We start from the raw sequence: 21199 nt of genomic DNA on the forward strand, positions 1-21199 counted from the left end.
ACTTACCCCTGCAGTGATGTTGTAGCTCCTCTCTCCTCCCTCGGTGTCATAGATTAACACCCTATTCTGGAATTAGCTCTCCAGTATCCGGCATAGGTCAACCGCATTCTTTATGTCCAGAGTGACGACCGCGCAATAGCTGATTCCCGTTCTTTCGGAGCGTTATTTCGGCCGTTTTGGTTAGAGCCCTTATAGCGTCCACCGTCGACCCTTCCGAAAGCCAAACTGGATATTCGAATTGGGCCATTTTAGCCGCCCTGTAGGCCCTGTAGCCTCACTCTCATCGGTGCGAGCTCTTAGCATGCTCCCTCCAGCTCTTAGGCAAGATGCGTGCAGTTCTACGATTTCTGGACACCACCAGTATACCATTTTGCGTCAATTTATGAATAGGGATCGCGTTGACATTGTGGTGTCAAATGCACGGCTTAGGGTTCCGACTAAATTATCGCTGGATAGATCGTCGGTGTTACCTTCCATAAGTAATCGCTTCACAAATTCCAGCTTATCGTAGCACGAGGTCGATGACGTTCGATGACCTTCGGCTGTGGCCGCCTTCCTCCGTGTCGAATCGCCAGATGGTTACTGTGCGTGTACCTATCGTCGACCCTCTAGTCCAAGCTAGGGTTTAGACCCGGGCTCCAGAAGGTCACATCAATAATGGACTCTGCATCGTTCCTACTGTATGTTTTTCCGTAATCTACGTACGCGACATCCACATTTAGTTTAGCCATAGCTTCGAGTAGAGCCTAGCCTCTCGCGTTAGTCAAGCGGCTACCCCACTCAATCGCCCAGGTGTTGAAGTCTCCACAAATGATCACGAGACTCAGTCCCACTAGTGCGCATGATGAAGAATCCAACATAGACGAGAACTGGTCTATCGGCCACTTGCGGGAGCATAACAACTGCTGTAGTACACCTCATTGATCTTCGCTATTGTGAAGCTGTCGTGCGACAAGATGTTTGGATTGCCTCATATGTCCAATTATATATACCAAAATGAACTACTAATAAAAGGATTACTCGTTTAACCTATTGCATCATGTTGAGAACAGTTTGCTGACGTAGTGTACGCTTTGGGTCAAATATGAACCTAATGCACAAGGAGGATTAAATTTGGCGTACAAAATACTTTCGTGTGTCTTGATCAACTGACTGAAACCTCTTGAGGAGTCCTTCGACGATGAATACAAGGCAGGTTTTCATAAAGTCGTTCAACGTTAGTCACATGTTTATCCTGCGCATGATCGTTGACATTAGCGGAAGTTTAACTTACGGACACACTATTGTTTAGTGATTTAAAAATAACGTACGATTTAGTGAAAATAGAAGAGCTTCAACAGATGGTTTTCCAGTGAATCTAATTAGGCTGATGAAATGCTGGATAGATCCAAATGAAGTGTTTGGTTCGCAGACTAAGTGAGTACATCGTTTGTGACCTTCGATGGATTGAAACATGGTCAGGCCTTTTCAAATTTACTGATCAACATTTCACTCAAAGAAGTGATTAAAAGGCTTTGTTTGCAGAGGAATGACACTTTCATTACATGATTGCACTGCACATGTTCCTCGACTTTGTGAACGATTTTGAGTTCATCGGCATCTGGCGCAGAGCATTGGGCAATGTCCATTTATTACGTAACGCTAAAATCGGCAATTTTCGACCCCCCTCTTTGTAACGTTTTTGTGTATAAAATCCTAAAATTTGTGTATGGACCGTAACGCTTGGTCGTACTCCCCCCTCCCACTAGAGCGTTACGTAATTTGTGGATGGCGCCTTGGAGCAAGCATTTAATTCTCTGAAGAGGACTGTGCAAATAGACATGACGATTAGCTCGACTTAAATGAAGTACATGCTTGCGGGTGAAGACAGAGGCAGGCCAAATGGTGTTAGTGCTGAGGTGGTGATTGATAGGAATGTGTTTGAAATTGTTGATTAATTTGTTTATTTTAGGACACTGATAAATACTTTTCCTGTGTGGTAAACAGACGTAATGCAGTTGAGAATAGAGCATTTTACGGATTGTGTAATCAGCCTACGTTCCGTAGCTTGAAAACTCAAATGAAATTCACTTGGTATTAGATGCTGTCTGGACTTCCGGTAGCCTTCCACGGTCGTGAGGGCGTGGACGTTAAAGGAGGTAAGACAAAAAGCTTTAGGAATATTCTCGATGAAAAACAAAAAAAAAATGATATACGGCGCTGAAACTTGAATCATGAATTGTACCAATATATAAAGAACCAACAACCAACATATGGGAAGCAATTATACATTTTAGAATTTTAAGAAATACTCATGCGAAGCAAATCAATTTTAGGTGTACAAAAATCTGTTAGGAAAACAACACAAAACCATACGTTTGCTCACTGCTTGGTAAGTGATTTTGAATTTAAAAGCCCTGATTTCCTTCGCAATTAACCGGTACCTACTTGGTCGTTTACCGACAAATGTCTAGGCATTTTAAGACAGCTTACACCGCACCATGGCTCAACATCGGTAGTAGCAGCGGTTAGCAGCTCTACTGGAAACAGGAGGCAGAAAAATCGAAAAAGAGGTTGTTTTATTTCTCTATTTTTATTGTTTCTCCATACTATGTTATGGCCCCGGTTATGTAATAATTACACTTCGCATACCGAAAAAGCAACCCAATACTGTCGTCTGCATCGAATCGAAAAGCACAAAATCGAATCGGCAACAAGAGCTGAATGAAGCAGAAAAAAGTCTACTAAAACACAGTGCCAAAGAAAATGTAAGACACAAGACCAATGAACTTTCCGAAGCTCAATTATTTATGCACAGACACATCATGGCCTCGAGAGGCGTGAGCTGCACAGACCGGTGAAGAAGGGTAATGGCACAGCAAAATATGAAACGAAGGAAAGCAAAACTGCACCATCGACCGACATTGATGCTCTCCGACTGGAGTTGAGAGGAAATGGGAATATGATCTGCGCTGTAAAGTTTAGTGCAATTTTCCCTCCTCTTGCTTTTCGCTGTCGCTTTCGTTGAACGAGGACCGCGGTCAAACCACGAGTAGAGATGGCAGCAGTGGTTTGAAGATCGTGATCTGGATCAGCAAAGGCGGAAGGAGGTGTACCGGTATCACTTACAGCCAGCGAGGGCCAGAATGGCACTTGTCTATGGTCTTAATTTTCAAAACAGTTTCGTGGGAATAGAAACTGGGGAAATAAACTGATTTTCATGTGTCATGGTCATCGTCATCAACAAAGTGATACTAATTGGCGGAAATATTTATACCACCAGTTTTTGAAAAATCAATCCTTGAAATTCCATGTCATTCAAATGATTATTTTGGTTTAGAGTTTAGAGAGCATAGAAACTCCACTTTCAACAACATTACAATTTAATGTCTAAAATTCGATAAGACATAAATACATCAGTACAGATACAAAGATAAATTCAAAATTCTTCAGAGGTCTTTAAAGGTGAGGTTATTAATCAATTCGTACCGGAATGATTCCCTTGGTAAAGGTTGCTGAAAGCCGAAAAAACAGATTTAGCAATAAGCTAGTGATTTCACTGATTTCAGGTGACGCCAGCTGACGAGTAAAATTTAAAAATTTCTATCACGGGATCCAAGGTAGATTGAAGAGTAATCAGGTGATTCAGACAATAATTAGTGATATCGCTGATATGTGGCGCTTGTTATCAAGAAGAGTTTTTTTTTTTAATTATTTATTTATTTATTTATTACTGTGAACAAAAACAAATTGACAGAGAATGAAGCAGTTGGCGTGGTCTCGTCATGATTGTCTTGGATGGTGATGAGTTCAATAATGTAAATGTGGCACAATTGATTAAGCAAATGCAGCAAACATAGCCTTCTGAAGGAACTGAACATCGAAGGCAAACCGTACCCTCTGTGCCTAGGATGCACAGCAGATCAACAACGACAGGAGCCAAACTCTAGGATGTTGGCGCTCGAGATTTCCGGAGCACACGATACGAGTACATACTGGATACCAAAGGTGCATACCATGGAAAATCTTGCTCTGCCATGACAATCTCTTGCGATGGAGGAATTAGGTCAGAAGTACCACCACCTGAGGAATTTACCAGCCGATTCTTATCGCAATGTTCGACCGCGATTGCTTATTGAGATGGATAACTGCCACTTGGGTCATGCGTTGGATAGCAAAGAAGGAGGAAACTTCGAACCAATCGCCACTGAAACGCGTCTTGGCTGGATTGTCTTTGGACCATGCTCTTTAACGTCTCAGCTACCAATGGAGTTTACTGCGCACCATAGTTTTCACTTGTGCCCGTGTTGCGAGCGGAACGACGCAGAACTGCATAACACAGTAAAATCATACTTTTCACTGGACAGTCTTGGTATTATGAGCTCAGTAAAGCCGCTTCTGTCGAAAGACGACGAACGAGCCGAAGAGTTGCTGAAATCCCTGACACATGTGAAGGAGAAGCGGTATGAAACAGGCTTACTTTGGCGATATGATAATGCCCGATTGCCAGACAGCAAGACAATGGCCATGCGGCGACTGGTGTGTCTAGAGAAGCGAATGCAACGTGATCCTGAACTAGCTGAAGTATTGAAGCAGAAGATTCAGGACTATGTACGCAGCGGTTACATCGAGAAACTGTCAGAAAGTCAACTGGCGGAGAAGTTCGAACGTGTCTGGTATCTTCCTATCTTTCCGGTAGTGAACCCTAACAAACCGGGAAAACTACGCATTGTTTGGGATGCGGCCGCAAAAGTAGCGGGAGCTTCGCTGAATTCCTTCCTGCTCCCTGGTCCAGATCAGCTATCTTCCCTTCTGTCTGTCCTACACCGTTTCCGAGAGTTCCGTATCGCTGTCACAGGCGATATCAGAGAAATGTTTCACCAAGTATTGGTTAATAAGGTCGATCAGCAGTGTCAGCGTTTTTTGTGGCGTGACGGTGAACGAAACCGAAGTCCAGATATCGACGTGATGAAAGTAATGACGTTCGGGGCTACGTGTTCACCAAGCTGCGCACAATACGTAAAGAACCATAATGCACAGCGATTCCAGAAACAATTTCCTAGGGCGACTGAAGCGATAATCGAAGAACACTACGTCGACGACATGCTGACTAGCGAGGAGTCGGAGGTAGGTGCAGTGCAGTTAGCAAAGGATGTCCGGTTTGTTCATGCGAAGGCTGGATTCGAAATACGGAACTGGCTGTCAAATTCGAAACGAGTGCTGCAGGAGCTGGAAGCGAACCCTGGAGAAAAATGCCTTAATCTGTCGAGCGAGATGGCAACAGAGGAAGTCCTCGGAATGTGGTGGTGTACCGCTACCGATACGTTCACCTACAAGGTTTCTCCGAGGATTAGCGCAGATTTACTGCAAGCCCGCATTATTCCAACAAAAAGGCAGATACTGAGCACCCTTATGATGATCTACGATCCTTTGGGACTGTTAGCTGATTTTGTGATGTTCCTCAAAATCTTACTCCAAGAGATTTGGCGGAGCGGCGTGAACTGGGATGACCAGATTAAGTCCGATCAGTTCGAGAAGTGGAAGACGTGGCTGCGAGTTTTACCACAGGTTGAGGATGTCAGCGTGCCCAGGTGTTATCGAATGAAGACCGGAGTAGGCAAACAGAATCTGGTGCAGCTTCATGTATTCGTAGACGCTTCAGAGAATGGATTCGCTACGGTTGCATATCTACGGTTCGAGGAAAACGGAGAAGTCGAATGCGCACTCATTGGTGCGAAAACACGGGTAGCTCCATTGCAATTCGTGTCAATTCCTAGACTGGAACTTCAGGCAGCAGTTATCGGAGCACGCTTGGCGAATGACATCATGGAGACGCACAAGTTAAAGCCTGTTCAAAGATTCTTCTGGTCGGATTCACGCGACGTACTCTGCTGGATCAAGTCCGATCATCGAAAGTATAGCCATTTCGTGGCGGTTCGGGTCAGTGAACTGCTGGAGTTAACAGAGGAACTAGAGTGGAGTGGAATGGAACTGGAGTCGAGTGGAACTGGATTCCGACAAAATTGAACGTCGCAGATGAAGCTACGAAGTGGCAAAAGATTCCGGATTTGTCCCCCACAAGTCGATGGTTCAGAGGTCCTGAGTTTATGCGAATGCCGAAAGAACAGTGGCCTGCTACTTCACCGAAGTTCGGTCAAACCGAAGAGGAGAAGCGTACGCATGTGCTCTTCCATACTGCACAGCCGGCACTGTTTAGCTGGGAAGATTTTTCAAAATGGAAGGTTCTGCTACGCCGTGCTGCGTACGTGATACGGTTTCCGTCAAATCTGCGAAAGAAACTGATGAAGAAGTCCATAGTCACTAGTCCGCTAACGCAAGAAGAATTGAAGGAAGCCGAGCTGTTCATTATCAAGCTAGTGCAGAATACTGAATTTGCCGTAGAGATAGCGCTGCTAAAGAAACCGAACCCCGTGCCGTGGAAGAACGCGCTGCCGAAGAGTAGCTCGCTGTACAGTCTTAGCACGTACCTGGATGAGATGGGCCTGCTGCGTATGAAGGGTCGCATAGATGCGTGAGCGGTAAATGATGATACAAAGCATCCAATACTGCTACCCAAATGTCATCCTGTAACAAGTCTCATCATCAGCAGTATACATGAACGATTCCGTCACATGAATCACTAGACTGTACTGAACGAAATCCGAAGTTAGTTCTATATACCGCAGCTTCGTTCAACGTACAATCGGGTTCGAAAAGGATGTCAACAGTGCAAGAACCTTCAAGCAAGACCCGATGCTCCGGAAATGTCAGCCCTTCCGTCCACACGACTTTTGCCGCCCGTTTTCGTACATCGGCATCGACTATTTTGGGCCAATGAACGTAGTTGTAGGCCGTCGGACCGAGAAACGATGGGGTGTCTTGATCACCTGCCTCACTGTGCGAGCAATACACCTCGAGGTTGCTCACAGTCTGACGACGGACTCGTGTATCCTCGCTATACGGAACTTTATCGCCAGGAGAGGTGCTCCTCTTGAAATAATCAGTGATCGTGGCACAAATTTCGTTGGAGCCAGTCGAGAACTAAGGGAAGCGCTGAGCCAAATAAACCAGGATAAACGGATGGAACACTTCGTCACTACTGACACTAAATGGTCGTTCAATCCGCCTGCTTCTCCGCACTTTGGCGGAGCTTGGGAGCGACTTGTCCAATCCGTAGAGAAAGCCCTAAAACAAACCCAACTCACACGCACACCCACCGACGAGCTACTAAGAAATATGTTGGCTGAAGTCAAGATGATCGTCAACTCACGATCGTTAAACGAACTGCCGTTAGACGATGAGCTGTCTCAAGCGTTGACCCCGAACCATTTTCTGCTCGATTCGTCAGATGGTACTAAGCCCCCGATCGCGTTCGACGACAGCAGCCACGCCCTCAAGCATACCTGGAAGTCTACGCTAACAGATTCTGGCAAAGATGGATTCGTCCAGCGATGCCCATTGCGGAAGGAGACATCGTTATAGTTGTGGACGAGACCCTGCCAAGGAACTGCTGGCCGAGAGGTCGGGTGGTCCGTACCATTCGTTCCAAGGATGGACAGGTTCGCCGTGCTCTGGTGCAAATAGCAATTTGAGTGTTGGAGAGACCAGCAGTGAAACTAGCGGTATTGGATGTTGGTGCAACTGTAAGTACGTCGGACCAGTGACCTCGAAGTACTGGGGGGCAGTGTCGCAACTTCACGTTGCGCCGCACCATACATCCAAACGCCTAATGGTTGCGAACCTTTTTTCGTTACCCTTGTCCGTTGACAGATAGACATCGCACCCTATAGACGAAGATGTCAGAGAAATGTCAGACAGGAAAAACGAAATTTCGTTGCGAATTGCAACAGCATGAGTTAGTAGGATAATTTATCATCAGATATTGTTAGCTGTCAAGCAATGATTTGAATTGTTTTGAATTTTTCACTGATAGTCTACAGTATCGAATGGTTGGTTTTGTTCAGCCCTACGTTTTGTCACTTCATATTGTTTTTTTTTCAAGGGTGGAAATCTTTACCGGTTTTCGTTATTTTCTATTATCTATACAAAGAACGCTACACAATTTTACCCTTGGAAAAGGCCAAGTATAAAGTGCCGAAACGTCGGGAAGAACAAAATTAATCTAATTCGAAATACAGTAAAAAATCAAACAGTGTCTAGACGAGTCATTACGTTGCTTCGAATTGCTCTAAATATATCGGAAACTAATTGGTAGAAAAATATTATTTTAAAAAACTGTATCCCTAAGACACCCACCAAATGAAAGCTAAGGGTGTATTCTATCATTTGATGCTAAGCGCGAAATGTTCTATCGGGAGTCATTTTTTCATACAAGTTTCACCATTTTTTTTTCGGAAATTTGTTCTTGAAATCACAAAAAAAATAAAAATTGTTGTAGATGCACCAACACCAAATCCATCGAGAATAGAATAACAGGGGGAATCCCAGTTCGAATTCATTTGAGGCTAAGAGCGAAATGTTCTAGAACGGGTCCTAAAACATTTCGCTCTTAGCCTCAAATGAATTCGAACTGGGATTCCCCCAGTATTTCTATTCTCGATGGATTTCTCATGAAACTCCTACAAGTACTCCTCCTAGATTTCTTCTGAAATTCCTCCGGAGATTCTTCCTGGAAATTCTTGCGGAATTGCCCTTAACTTTCATTCAGGGATTTATTCAAAAGCTTCTGTATGGATGTCTCTTTTAGTGAGTTTCTTAAACCATCTGGGATTCCTGTATTAGTCCAAGAGTTCCTTAAAAACTTCCTGCACGAGCTCTTTTAAAGATTTATGCTGGAATTTCTTGGGGTTTTCCTGCTGGAAATCCTTGGAGTTTTCCTTGAGGTATTCCAGTTTGATTTTTTTTTCAAGAATTTCTGCTGAGATTCCTCCTGGAAATCCTACAAGGATTCTTCCTGGAATTCCTTCGAAATTACTCCATGAATTAATACTAGTATTCCTTCTGAAATTTCTTCGGGGATATCTTTTGGAATTACTCTGGACTCCCTTCGGGGCCTCTTCCTGGAACTCATTCGAGATTCTTCCTGGAATTTCTCCGGAAATTCTTCCTGGAATTCACTCGAGGATTCATTCTGGACCGCCTACAATGATTCCTCCTGAAAACCCAAGGCTAATTTATCTCGGGACCCACGCTTTACTTCCATTCCACAGTGTTTTATTTTGCCATTTTCGTGCGCTTTTTTAATAACGCTTCAACCTTTGATTTTTGCGATATAGTTTCTTCGGAGAAGTTTCTACATAAAACAAAGCGCTTTTGACATAAGGAGTTGAATGATTAATCCACCTATAAGGTCGTTACAAATATTTATTTCACTTTTTGTCCCACCACTCTTTGGTTGGTCGAGGGGGGGGGATAAAAATAATAAAACATTTAATCTGAAATATATTTAAAACACATCGGATTTGTTAAAGAATTTTCACCAAACCCCGAAATTTTGATAAATATTTTTTTCATCTGCCCCCTCAAAATGCAAAATCCAGCCAAAATTTTTGGAGGGGGGGGGGGGGGTTATACAAAAAGTCAAAATATAATTTGTATCAGCCTAAGAGATATGAAAAAAAAAGTTTTCAAGAATTGCAGATAGACGTTTGATGTCTTCGGCAAAGGTGTGCAAAATGCAATTTCGAACAACTTTTTCAAAGACGTCATAATGCTAAATCTCATACTTTACAAGATATATAGCGTTGTATGTGCATGACCCCTAGAAATCATATATTTCATCATAACTTTTTAACGGGATTTTTTACATTTTTTGCGTCTTCTACAAAGTTGTTTGGGATGTAAAAATACATGTTTTTGCTGAGCATAGAAAAACGCTAGCTTTTGAAATAACGAAGTTATTTACAAATTTCTGATTTTTATAGGGTGATCTTGAACTAGTCTTACTGCTTTCAGCGAAAAATGGCGCAGAGAATCGTTTCGAATAAGCAAACAACTATATTTCTACTATATGAAAATGGCTTAAACTTTTGAATACAAGTGTACACTCCAAACAACTTTGTAGAAGACGCAAAAAATGCAAAAATCCCGTTAAAAAGTTATGATGAAATATATGATTACTGGGGGTCATGCACATACAACGCAATGTATCTCATAAAGTATGAGATTTAGCATTATGACTTATTCGACAAAGTTGTTTAAAATTGTATTTTGCACACCTTTGCCAAAGACGTCTATCTGCATTTTTTGAAAAAAATATTTTTTTCATCTCACTTATAGGTTAATTGATTATCCAACTTCTTATGTCATAAGAAGCGCCTTGTCTTATGTAGAAACTTCTCCGAAGAAAATATATAGCAAAAATCAACGGTTGAAGCGTTACATATTAAAAAAGCGCACGAAATCGGCAAAATAAAACACTGTGCATTCCGAAGGAAGAACTTACATTTTTCAATGTCGGGAGCAGTGATGGAATTATTCTCATCATGAAGCAATTCGCGAGTGTAAAGCCAACACAAGGCTTACTCACGATTCCGAGAGTAAACAGTGTGTGAGTTTATTTGCACCCGCCTGCTTCGTGAGTAAGAAGCAAGACAAAAACAGAAACACTCATGAGTTTTTATTCGTGAACTAGTGGAGGTTCGGGAAGTACATTTTATTGTGATTATAATAGCAAATTCAGTGATTATCCAACATAAACTAATGCTTTATGCTTCATTGTTCCTGAAAAGCAGCACTGCCAGTCGTTAAAAAGCGTTTTTCGTCAAAATGCAAAAGGCTCTCGAAGCTTCGCGAATCACATGCGAGTGCTTGCCAGTTTCGTTTACTCAAGAATAAAGAAGTGCGAGTATTCTCGGGCCCCTGTTGCTCACGAGTATGTTTGTTTTGGTTTGTGTCTGCTCAGCTGCAATCTTCATCATTTTCCTTCTCTGGTTGGCAGTGGGATTCGATCCCAGGTACTCGGCGTGATAGTCACGTGGTCTAACCATCCAACCAGGTCCGCTGTACTTCTCAAATGAATTTTTGGGATTCCCACAGGAATGTAATTCCTTTAAAGATTGCTCCTGCAATTCCTGCGGGATTACTCCTAAAATTTCTTCGAGATTACTCCTGGAGTTTCTTCGGGGATTACTTCTGGAATTATTTCGAAATTCTTCCGGACTTCCTTCGAGAACTTCTAATGGAATATCTTCGGGCATTCCTCCTCGAATTTCTTTGTGGATTCCCGCTGGATTTCCTTAGGGGATTCATACAGGAAATCCTTTGAAGATTCCTGCTGGAATTCTTTCAGGGATTCTCGCTGGAATCCTTTCAGAGATTTCTCTGGCAATTTCTTTGAGAGTCCCTCCTGGAATTACTCCTGGAATTTCTTCTGGATTACTCCTGGAATTCTTTCGAGGATTTCTTGTTTTTTTTTTCGGAATTCCTTTGGACATCTTTCGGGGGGGGGATTCCTCCTGAAATTTCTCCAGAGATTTATACTGAAATTGTTTCGGGGATTCTTCTTGAAATTTCTTGCGGAATCCCTTCTAACTTTCATTCAGGCATTTCTTCGGAAGTTACTGCATGGATTCCAGGAGAAGTTCCTTTACGGTTTCATATAGCATTTTCTGCAGGGAATAGTCCAGGAGCTCCTTTTTAGCTTCCTCTACGAGTTCTTTCAAAGATTCCTCCTGGAATTTTTTCAAGGATTTCTCCGGCAGTTCCTTCTATATTCTTTATGAAGTTTCTTCGGGGATTTCTTTTGACGATTCCTCCGGAACATTCTTTAACTCGTCCTGAAAAACCTTCGGGGAATTCTCCTCGAATTCCTTTGGGGATACGTGCTGGAATTCCTTTGGAAATTCCTGTTGGCTTTTTATTTCATAGGTTCCTTCGGGATTTTTTCCTGGAATTCCGGCGAGGATTTTTCCTGGAATTTCTTCGGGATTACTACTTCTAGAATATCTTCGGAATTTCTATGGCCTTCTTTCGGGAAATCCTTCTGGAATTCCTTGGATGATCCCACATGGACATTGGACATCTATCAATTTGTCCTCATGGAAATCTTTCTGATTATTTTCCTCGAATTCTTAAGGGGGTTCCAGCTGGAATTCCTGCGGGTTTCATGCCAAAATTCCTTTGAGGATTCTGCTGGAATGGTTTCTGGAATCCTTTCGAGGGTTCCTTCTGGAATTCCTTAGAGAATTCCATCTGGAATTCCTTCAGCGATTCCTTTAGGAATTCCTCTGGACTCCTCCAGGAATTTCTTGCGGGATTTCTTCTGGAATTCTTTCGGAGAATTTTCCTGGAATTCCTTGCAAAATTCTTCTAATATTTCCGACAGGGATTTATGCTGAAGGTTCTGCAGGGTTTTTTCTCAGAGAGATTCTTAAACCAACAGGGACTCCTGCAGAAGTTCCTGCAAGGTTTTATACAGCAGTTTCTGCAAGGATTACAACAGGGGTTTTTTAGGGATTCCTTCACGAGTTCCTTCAAAGATTCCTAGAGGAGTTTTTTCAGGGATTGTTTAGGCAGTTCCATCAAGATTCCTCATGGAATTCCTTCGTGGGTTTCTCCTGGAATTCCTTCGGGAATTCCGCCTTGAAATCCTGGATAAAAATGGGTATTTATACAAAGTTTTCATCAATGGTCATGAAAAAGCTTAGATTACCTAATCTAGAGCGTACTGGCAACTTCTTTGTTTCGTGATTCCAAGACAAAGCTTAAAAATACTTTATATCATTACGTAAACAAAAAGTTGCGTGTTTAATGATGCATAATTAAAACATAGTAGGTAGTAGTTGACAATTTAAAACAAGAGTTTTGTTTGCAGACCTACAACATTATTATTTTTTTTCCATCAAGACTGTTGAGGAATTCATGCTACTGCGTTTCATTAGCTGAACCTTTGCGATATAACATTTTTTTTCTTGAGATATAACAACACGGTGTACAACTATGGTTAACGACAACATATAAATAAAAAAAAGATTATGGCAAAACCAATTACAATAAGTAATGCTATGATTAAGCTGTCATAAAACATAAATTATACCGTTTAGAATATGAATTAATACCTAGTATGGTTTGATGATCATCCGGCCTGAGAACTATTTAGTCCTAGGTCACATAACCTGATATGCTTCTCATCAAAAGTTCCAGCTCAAGTTCACCCCTTCAATCAACTATCCCCCTAACTGATGTTTCATTTTGACCCCCAACGGTTCATCCACCCAAGCGGGATGTGCACTTCAAGGGGACCTCCATTTGCTTCGTCGTGGTGTAAAAACAAGTATACGGACGACGCGGACAGAAATTGAGATGGAACAACCAGGGCAGCAGATACGATGCGCAAGGTCAGCCGCTACAGCTTTGGCTGCCATCGAGGAAGGGCATTTGTGTGCGCTTGGTAAAACTAAACTACGTCTTGAAAGACAAGAAACTGCAAAATAGTGACATTATGAAATATCAACTTATCTCGGTCACAGTCTTGGGCTGAGTGATTGAACTGGTTTGAAGCACTTACTCTGGCATTGGCGAGGCATGGCACAGAGCATGGCAGCACGGCAGACATGGTGTTGCTCTGGCTCCTGTCACTGGTCTGTTTGAAATCTCCGGGTGTTTATCTTCCAGCGACAACGGTTTTTCAAGCACGTCACTATATAACCGCCATGCCAATAATCCAATCACCGGACAAAGTTTGCAGTCACTGACTGGCACTGAGATATCTATATCTCGACTGAACTAGAACAGAGAACGGGCAAAGTTCCCACCCGTTATGCTGTTTTTGTGCTGTTTTCTTTCATTTCGTTCGCTAAGAGCATTATTTTCGAACCCTCGATTAGAATGACGATATTTAGATTTCACACAGATGAAAATGTGCGAAATATTTGGCAAACATTTTTGGATGTTAACTGATACAGATAGTTTTATTTAAAAAAAAGTAACAACTTCAACAACAATGAAGAGATGATTTCTTTTTTTCTTTGCGCAACGTCCTAACAGAAATACATCCAGCAACTCTCCTTAGTGTTCTATGAGCACTACCACAATTAATAACTGAGAACTTCCTCAGCCAATGATCATTTTGCAAATGCAAATCGTGTTTTTTTCTACTATATATAGGGTATTGGTTCCCTTATTAACCCTCTAATACCCAAATTTTTGATTTTGATCTAAATATCATTTTTCGTCATCTAAAATCGGTTTAAACATGTTTTGGGAGAAGATTCTTTTTAATTTTTGATTTCGTGAATTTCAGTTTTTGATTTTTCTAATTTTTAATTTTGAACATCCCCACACTTTTACATTTTTCCTGGAAGCCTATTTAGGGTACGGATGTTTTGAGATGAAAACATTTTGAGATTTTATGATTATTGTTGAAATATTTTTATTTTAAATTTTTTTCATATATAATTTTATTTTCCGTGTAATTTTAAGGAAAATAATTTTAGAGTGTATTTGATTCCCTTAAACTATTAAACTAGCGTAGAATTATTTGGGAAAAATTTAAAATATGTTAAATGTAGCGATTCAACACAAAATAAACAATGAATTTTAAAAGGTAACCAACACATCAATTTTTCAATGATTTTTTAAAAATGTTAATACACTTCAAAATGCACCAAAAACCATTTTTAGATACACAAAACATTCCTAAATGTCAGCCAAAAATATAAAAAATTTGATTTTCCACGAAACAAAAATTACAAAAATGCTCAAACTATACCCCGTCTAAAGGCGGGGTTGGGTATTAGAGGGTTAAGCATGTGGCTCCCATTTTCATCCTACGAAAAACAAAGGATTGAAGCGCTGTTTGTTTTGTTTCATATTTTTGTATTTTTTGTTAGATTCGGCCTGAAAAACGGTGCAGTGTCTACCAAGTGAGTAAGACTGATACAGCCTTAGCTCACGAGAATAAACACCAGCACCTGCTCGACCTTCGAGAAGGGAGCCATCAGTGTAACATTACGATGCCGTCTGATATACTTCTTTCCAGATAACCAGACGTCCACTCTTCGCGGGAATGGAATTTCGTGGAAAATGTCCTATACGGAAAATTACAAGCAATTGTAAGATCACTTGGAGCAAGAACAATTTTGTCCCAATTCACCAAAAGTGAAAACAACGAGGTGTGTGTTGATGTGCGGTTCACAGGAGTTTCCTCTAGTAGACCGAGTACCCGTAACCTAAAGTGACCACACGTCCCGGATTGCGCGGGACAGTCCCGGATTCAAGCCACCTGTCCCGCATTTAGAAGCGTCCCGGAAACGTCCCGGATTTATATAATTAGGCAATTATATTCATGTTATACATTTTTAAAATAAACTTCTATCTTTCCTAGCTGATTAAAAAAAAGAAGTTTATTATAGAATTCTGCTTAAGATATTATATTATGCTATTATGATTTTCCATGTAAAAAAACATTCCCATATCAATTTGTTTAATGTATTTTATAAAGTTTTCGTCATTTTAAAGTCCTTCCTGCCTGATCATAAGCATTCTAGACCAACATTTGAAAAGGGCGTAACAGCCATTTCGAATTTCTGCTTCTCCCGTCCCTCCTAGGCTTACCCCCCATTATTCATAAAATCTTTTATCAGTAACAGATAGATCTGACTCCCCTCTATCTGTTAACGGGAAAAGTTTGCATAAAAATATTGAAATACGCCTATGGAGGGACGGAACAAGTGAGAATTTGCAATGGTTGTTCCGCCCTTTTCAAATGTTAGTCTTGCATTGTTCTGTGAATTTCGAAAAATCTGAAAGTTCTGACATTTTTGGGATATTTCGAAATTGGAGAAAAGGTGTTGATTGTTTCCCCCGTGATGTTGCAACGAGAATACATCAAAAGGCTGTGTAAAAGGTGTACTGAAATTATTGGAAAAACATAATAGCTATACGATATTTTTGAATAGTATCTGTAACAAATTATTTTATTCTGATTGTCAATAAACATAGAACAGGTATTCGAATAGTTGATTTTGTACAGTGTAATTTTTTTTTTTTTGTTCATTCTGTCGAAAGTGCTCCACGCGTTCGGACGGTTTTTTATTGCTCCTCTCTTTACAATATAGTGCCACTGTCGATTTGCGGCGGCTATTGTTTTCCCGGATCGTGAATTTGCTTTGTTTGGTGCTTCGCCCCCCGGTCATTAGTACTTTTGAACTTATACATTGGTGAGAGTGTTTGCTGCGAGTGCGGATATCAAATCAGTGACTCTTTTAGTGTGACGATTGCACGTTGAAGGGATCCAATCCCTTCACCCACCATGAATCAAAAAAAGCCTCCGGATGATTGTGCTGGAAGTAAACTTCCAAGTTGGATGCGGTCGGGTGATGAACTTGGCCAGACATGTGTGCTAATGATGCGTTTGAAAGAAGATCCAGGTTTAAATGTCACCAACGGCTTGCTACCAAAGCGTTTATCATTAGTGCTACGGTACAAGCGGCAATTGGATTGGAGAACATGAAAAAATTGAGAACAACCAAAGAAGCACGTGGTACCCGATACATTCTGCGCACTGATTCGATCATCGTCCGGGACGCTTTGTTGAAAATTGAGAAACTCGCGGATGGTACACCGGTTGAAATTATCCAGCATCCAACTCTCAACGTGTCATGTGGGATCATCTACGATACTGACTCCATTCACGAAACAGAAGAATATCTGCTTCGAGAACTTGCACCACAAGGAGTGGTTCATGTTCGCCGAATTCGTAAGCGAGATGGGGAACGCTTTAAGAATCTTCCATTGCTTGTGCTATCTTTCTCTAGCACGCAGGTTCCTGAGTTCATCTATGTTGGTTTGATTCGAGTTGCCGTAAAAGTCTATTATCCATCTCCTCTTCTTTGCTTCCGTTGTGGAACATATGGCCATGCTAAAAAAAAACTGCGATCCATCCAAATTTGAACCAACTTGTCTCCGTTGCTCTCAACAACATGGGGAAGACGATCCTCTACCATGCCGAAGAGATCCCTACTGCAAGCAATGCAAAGGCGCGCATCCTGTAAGTTCTCGTGACTGTCCGGTTTACAAAGACGAGGAAAAGATTATTAAAATTAAGGCTGATCAGGGTCTATCATTTGGTGAAGCGCGAACTTTGTTCAATAGTAACTCTAATTCGTACTCGGCAGTGACAAAACAAACCACAGAAGATGAGAAGGACCGGCTCATAACCCATCTAAGAAAAGAGGTTGAGGTTCTTAGAAAAATTGTTAACAACTTGCGCTCTAACGATAATGTCCAAAAAGTTGTTGACACTACACTAACGAAGACTAACACTCGCTCGGAAAAAAATAATAAGGAAACATCTAGCAATGCAACGGATCTTAACACCAATACCAATAATCATGACAGACAAGGCAATGGCAATGGAAACAAAAAGATTTGTAAACCAAATGCTTCGGAACTGGAAATGGACTTTGATCAACTAACAAACAAACGCAAATCTGAAAGAAATCCTCTGTCTCCCCCACATTCGCCAAATTCAAAAAAATCCACATCCAACAAAAAACATACAAAGTCGCCATCACCTCCGCGGTCACCACCGGTTTTCGCTGACATGTCAGATGATTCGATTTAAACGGTAATAAGGGTCACAAAATAGATAACGTTCACAAGGAATTCGACAGAAGATATTCAAATTCACTCCATTAAAATTCAACATTGACACAGCAATGATAAAGGACCCTGATTGTGTTTCTGACACGGTACCACGCAAAACGCTTTCTTTTTCTGATTCTGAAAAACATGCTTCTTCGCCCATAGCAGGCGAAGGAAAGAAGAATGTAATCTCTACCCTTCTATGCAAAAGATTGCACTATAATGGAAACAAGGAAGACATTATTTCAAGTTCTATTCCTGAAACACACTCCTTGGGTTCGGCTGAATCTGCTTCCCATAAGCTACCAATATCTGCCTTGACAAATTCCTTTATCTACGACTCCTTTTACCAACAACACCAAGTACCAACTCATAGCCGCTATCAGACTACTGATCAATCTCGCAGCAGCCAGAGACGTGCAACGACAATATTCACCTGCAGTATCCCGAAAACCAGAGAATCGCCAAGTGCGAAGCTTTCCACGCTGACCCTGACCGAGGATGTTCCGGGCATACCCGATGAGCCTTCGGCGGCAGTCGGCGTGGACAGCCTCATTTCACAGGCAAGTAGCACATTTTCCCTTAATTCCTTTCGAACAGATAACTCCCCTGCATCAAAATCGTTTTCAGATACATCGATCCATGCTAACAGCGCTTCCAGCAACGTAAATCGAAAAAAAACTATGGTTCCAATGGAATATTCGTGGTTTATGGAGTAACCACGCCGAACTTCGTCAAATCATAGAGTTAAACCCACCATTGACTATTGGTCTCCAAGAGCTGAAAACCAACAAAACCAACCATATTCTCAAAAATTTATATGATTGGAATATTTAAGACAGAAACATCACAAATGGTGCTGGATACGCTGGCCTTGGTGTTCTAAACGGCATTCCACATCTTTTTTTAAGCATACCCACAACAATCCCTATTTGTGCTGCAACACTCGGTCCGCCTTATAACATAACCGTAGTGTCCGTCTACTTCCCGATCGGTACACCGAATAGTGAAATCATAACCAACTTAAATCTCCTGATGAAACACGGTAAACCTCCGTATCTCATAGGTGGGGATTTCAACGCAGCTCACGAGGCCTGGGGCAGTTCTAGGTCGACTTTGAGAGGACGTTCCCTACTCAATTGGATCGTCGACAATGGAATGCAAATCTTGAATGACGGAACTCCTACATTTATCAGTGGCGCACATGGAACATTCACTGCGATTGATGTTACGATCGCTTCGAACTGCCTTGCTCCCAGGCTATTTTGGGAGTCTAGCAAGGACACGGGAGGCAGCGATCATATCTTCTCATCGACGTATCTCGACACTGCGATCACAACCAAGAAAAAGCCAAGGCGGTGGCTGTATCACAACGCAGACTGGTCTGCGTTTCAAATGGACTTTGACAACTCGTTGGAACAAAATGCAAATTATTCCATAGAAAATCTCTCAAACAAACTTCTCGAAGCCGCTGAAAAATCCATTCCTCGGACATCTGGGAACGTTGGTGGAAAAGCCATGATATGGTGGAATAATACAGTAGAGGAAGCAGTAAAAAAAAGACGGAAGGCATTAAGAAAACTCAAAAAACTGTCTGTGGAGAACACGAACAGACCACACGCGCTTAAAGATTTTCAACTGGCAAGAGCGTCTGCAAGAAAAACTATTCGTGATGCTAAGACAGACTCGTGGAAAAAATTTAGTGAAAGTTTTACACCAAACACAAGCTCAAAAGAAATGTGGGAAAACTATGGAAGATTGTGCGGGAAAACTAAGAAAATTGACGTTACTTTGGTGATTGATGGAGAGCATATATCGGATCCAGTCGCTGTCGCCGATATTCTCGCTGACAAGTTTGAAGATAGTAGTACTGATCAGTTTGAAACTGAGTTAAATTCAAGTGACGATGATTATGAAGAAACCCATTCTACTCAGGTGAGTGACTCGGATTCTCCACTGAACGAAGCTTTTTCGATGTCAGAGCTTATGGAAGCCATAAAAACGGCTAAGGGACAATCTGTTGGAAATGATATGATTGGTTATCCCATGATTCAGAACCTGTCGATGAATGGTAAGTTGGAACTTCTTGATGCTTATAACAAGATCTGGGCAGAAGGGCGATTTCCTGAAGACTGGAAAAAGGCAATTGTTGTTCCTATTCCGAAAACAGAAACTGTTTATCGTGCAGCTGAAGGTTTTCGTCCAATATCATTACTCAGTTGCGTCGGCAAAGTTTATGAACGGATGGTTAATAGAAGACTAGTAAATTTTCTTGAAAGCGAAGGTTTTTTCCACCCAAATCAGCATGCGTTTCGCTCTGGTAAAGGCACTGGAACCTACTTTGTTCAACTAAGAGAAATTATTGAGAATGCTTTACTAAATGATCAACATTGTGAAGTTGCCATTTTAGACATAAAAAAGGCATATGATCAGGCATGGCGGCCACACATAATGAAAAACATCAAACGTTTAAATGTCGGAAGCAATATGCAAGCCTGCATAGAGAATTTCCTTCGTGATCGTCATTTCCAGGTGACAGTTGGCAACCAAAAAAGTTCTACTCGAACGCAATTGAATGGGGTCCCACAGGGATCCGTGTTATCCGTAACCCTATTTTTAATTGCTATAAATGGTGTTTTCAAAGAGATACCAAAAAAAGTATTTTGTCTTATTTATGCCGACGATATTATATTAATTTCTGTTGGTAAATCGTATCGATGGGCAAGGCGCCGTATAGCTGGCGCCATTGAAAAAGTAAGTCGATGGCTTCATGAAGTACACTTTTCTGTGTCAGCTGAAAAATCTAAAATTATTCATATCTGTAATCGACGCCATCGATGGAAAGGTCAGAGAAAACCAATTAAAATTGATGGAACAGAAATCCCGGATGTTAAAACTGCGAAAATTCTTGGAGTATTTGTAGACAGTAAATGGAAATTTCAAAAACACTTCCGCGAAACTATCCGCAGTATGAAAACACGTATAAATCTCCTTAAAGCAATTTCCTACAGAGCAAATCGAATATCACTTGAACGAATCTTCGAAGCAGTATGTGTATCGAAACTTTTATATGGAGTGGAATTATTTGGAACTAAATGCATTAAACCGTATACTAAAGTGTATAACAAAGCTCTTAGGATTGTTACGGGAGCCTTCTGCACAACACCTGGATTTACCACCGCGATAGAAGCAGGAATTTTACCATTTGATAGTAGAGTATTTGAAACAATGATTCGGAGATATTGCAAATATGCTGAAAATCCTAATGTTACAAGTGCAGTCATAGAATCTGAGGTGAAACAAATGTACACTGCAATAACTAGCTCGACCTTGCCAGACATCGGAAAACTGCTTTGGATTGGCCGTCGTCCGTGGAACAAACCAGCCCCTACTGTAGACTGGTCTGTACGAGAGATGACTAAAAAGTCCGAAACACCAACTTCAAATCGCTTGAAAGCCCTATCCATCATCGAAGGAAAATATCATAGCTATCATAAATTATACACGGACGGATCGAAAGCGGATGGCTTAGTGGGAATCGGAGTAAAAGGTCCTGATATGGTAGTATCTCATCAACTTCCGGAAGAATGCAGTGTTTTTTCTGCCGAAGCAGCGGCTCTATTGAAAGCCATAGATCTTGCTCATTTCTCGCCAACTGTAATATTTTCACATT

At 41.4% G+C, this 21199-nt stretch overlaps 1 protein-coding gene across 1 annotated transcript; it reads left to right on the forward strand.

The window, feature by feature from the left end:
• The first annotated feature begins 6092 nt into the window (after positions 1-6092).
• On the forward strand, positions 6093-7461 carry LOC134290388 (uncharacterized). Its single transcript, XM_062857522.1, has 2 exons — positions 6093-6511; positions 6666-7461. The coding sequence occupies exons 1-2, from the start codon at positions 6093-6095 to the stop codon at positions 7459-7461; spliced, it is 1215 nt and encodes a 404-aa protein (XP_062713506.1).
• The last annotated feature ends 13738 nt before the right edge of the window (positions 7462-21199 follow it).

The sequence above is a fragment of the Aedes albopictus genome, chromosome 1, assembly GCF_035046485.1.
Source record: "Aedes albopictus strain Foshan chromosome 1, AalbF5, whole genome shotgun sequence".
Lineage (NCBI taxonomy): Eukaryota > Metazoa > Arthropoda > Insecta > Diptera > Culicidae > Aedes > Aedes albopictus.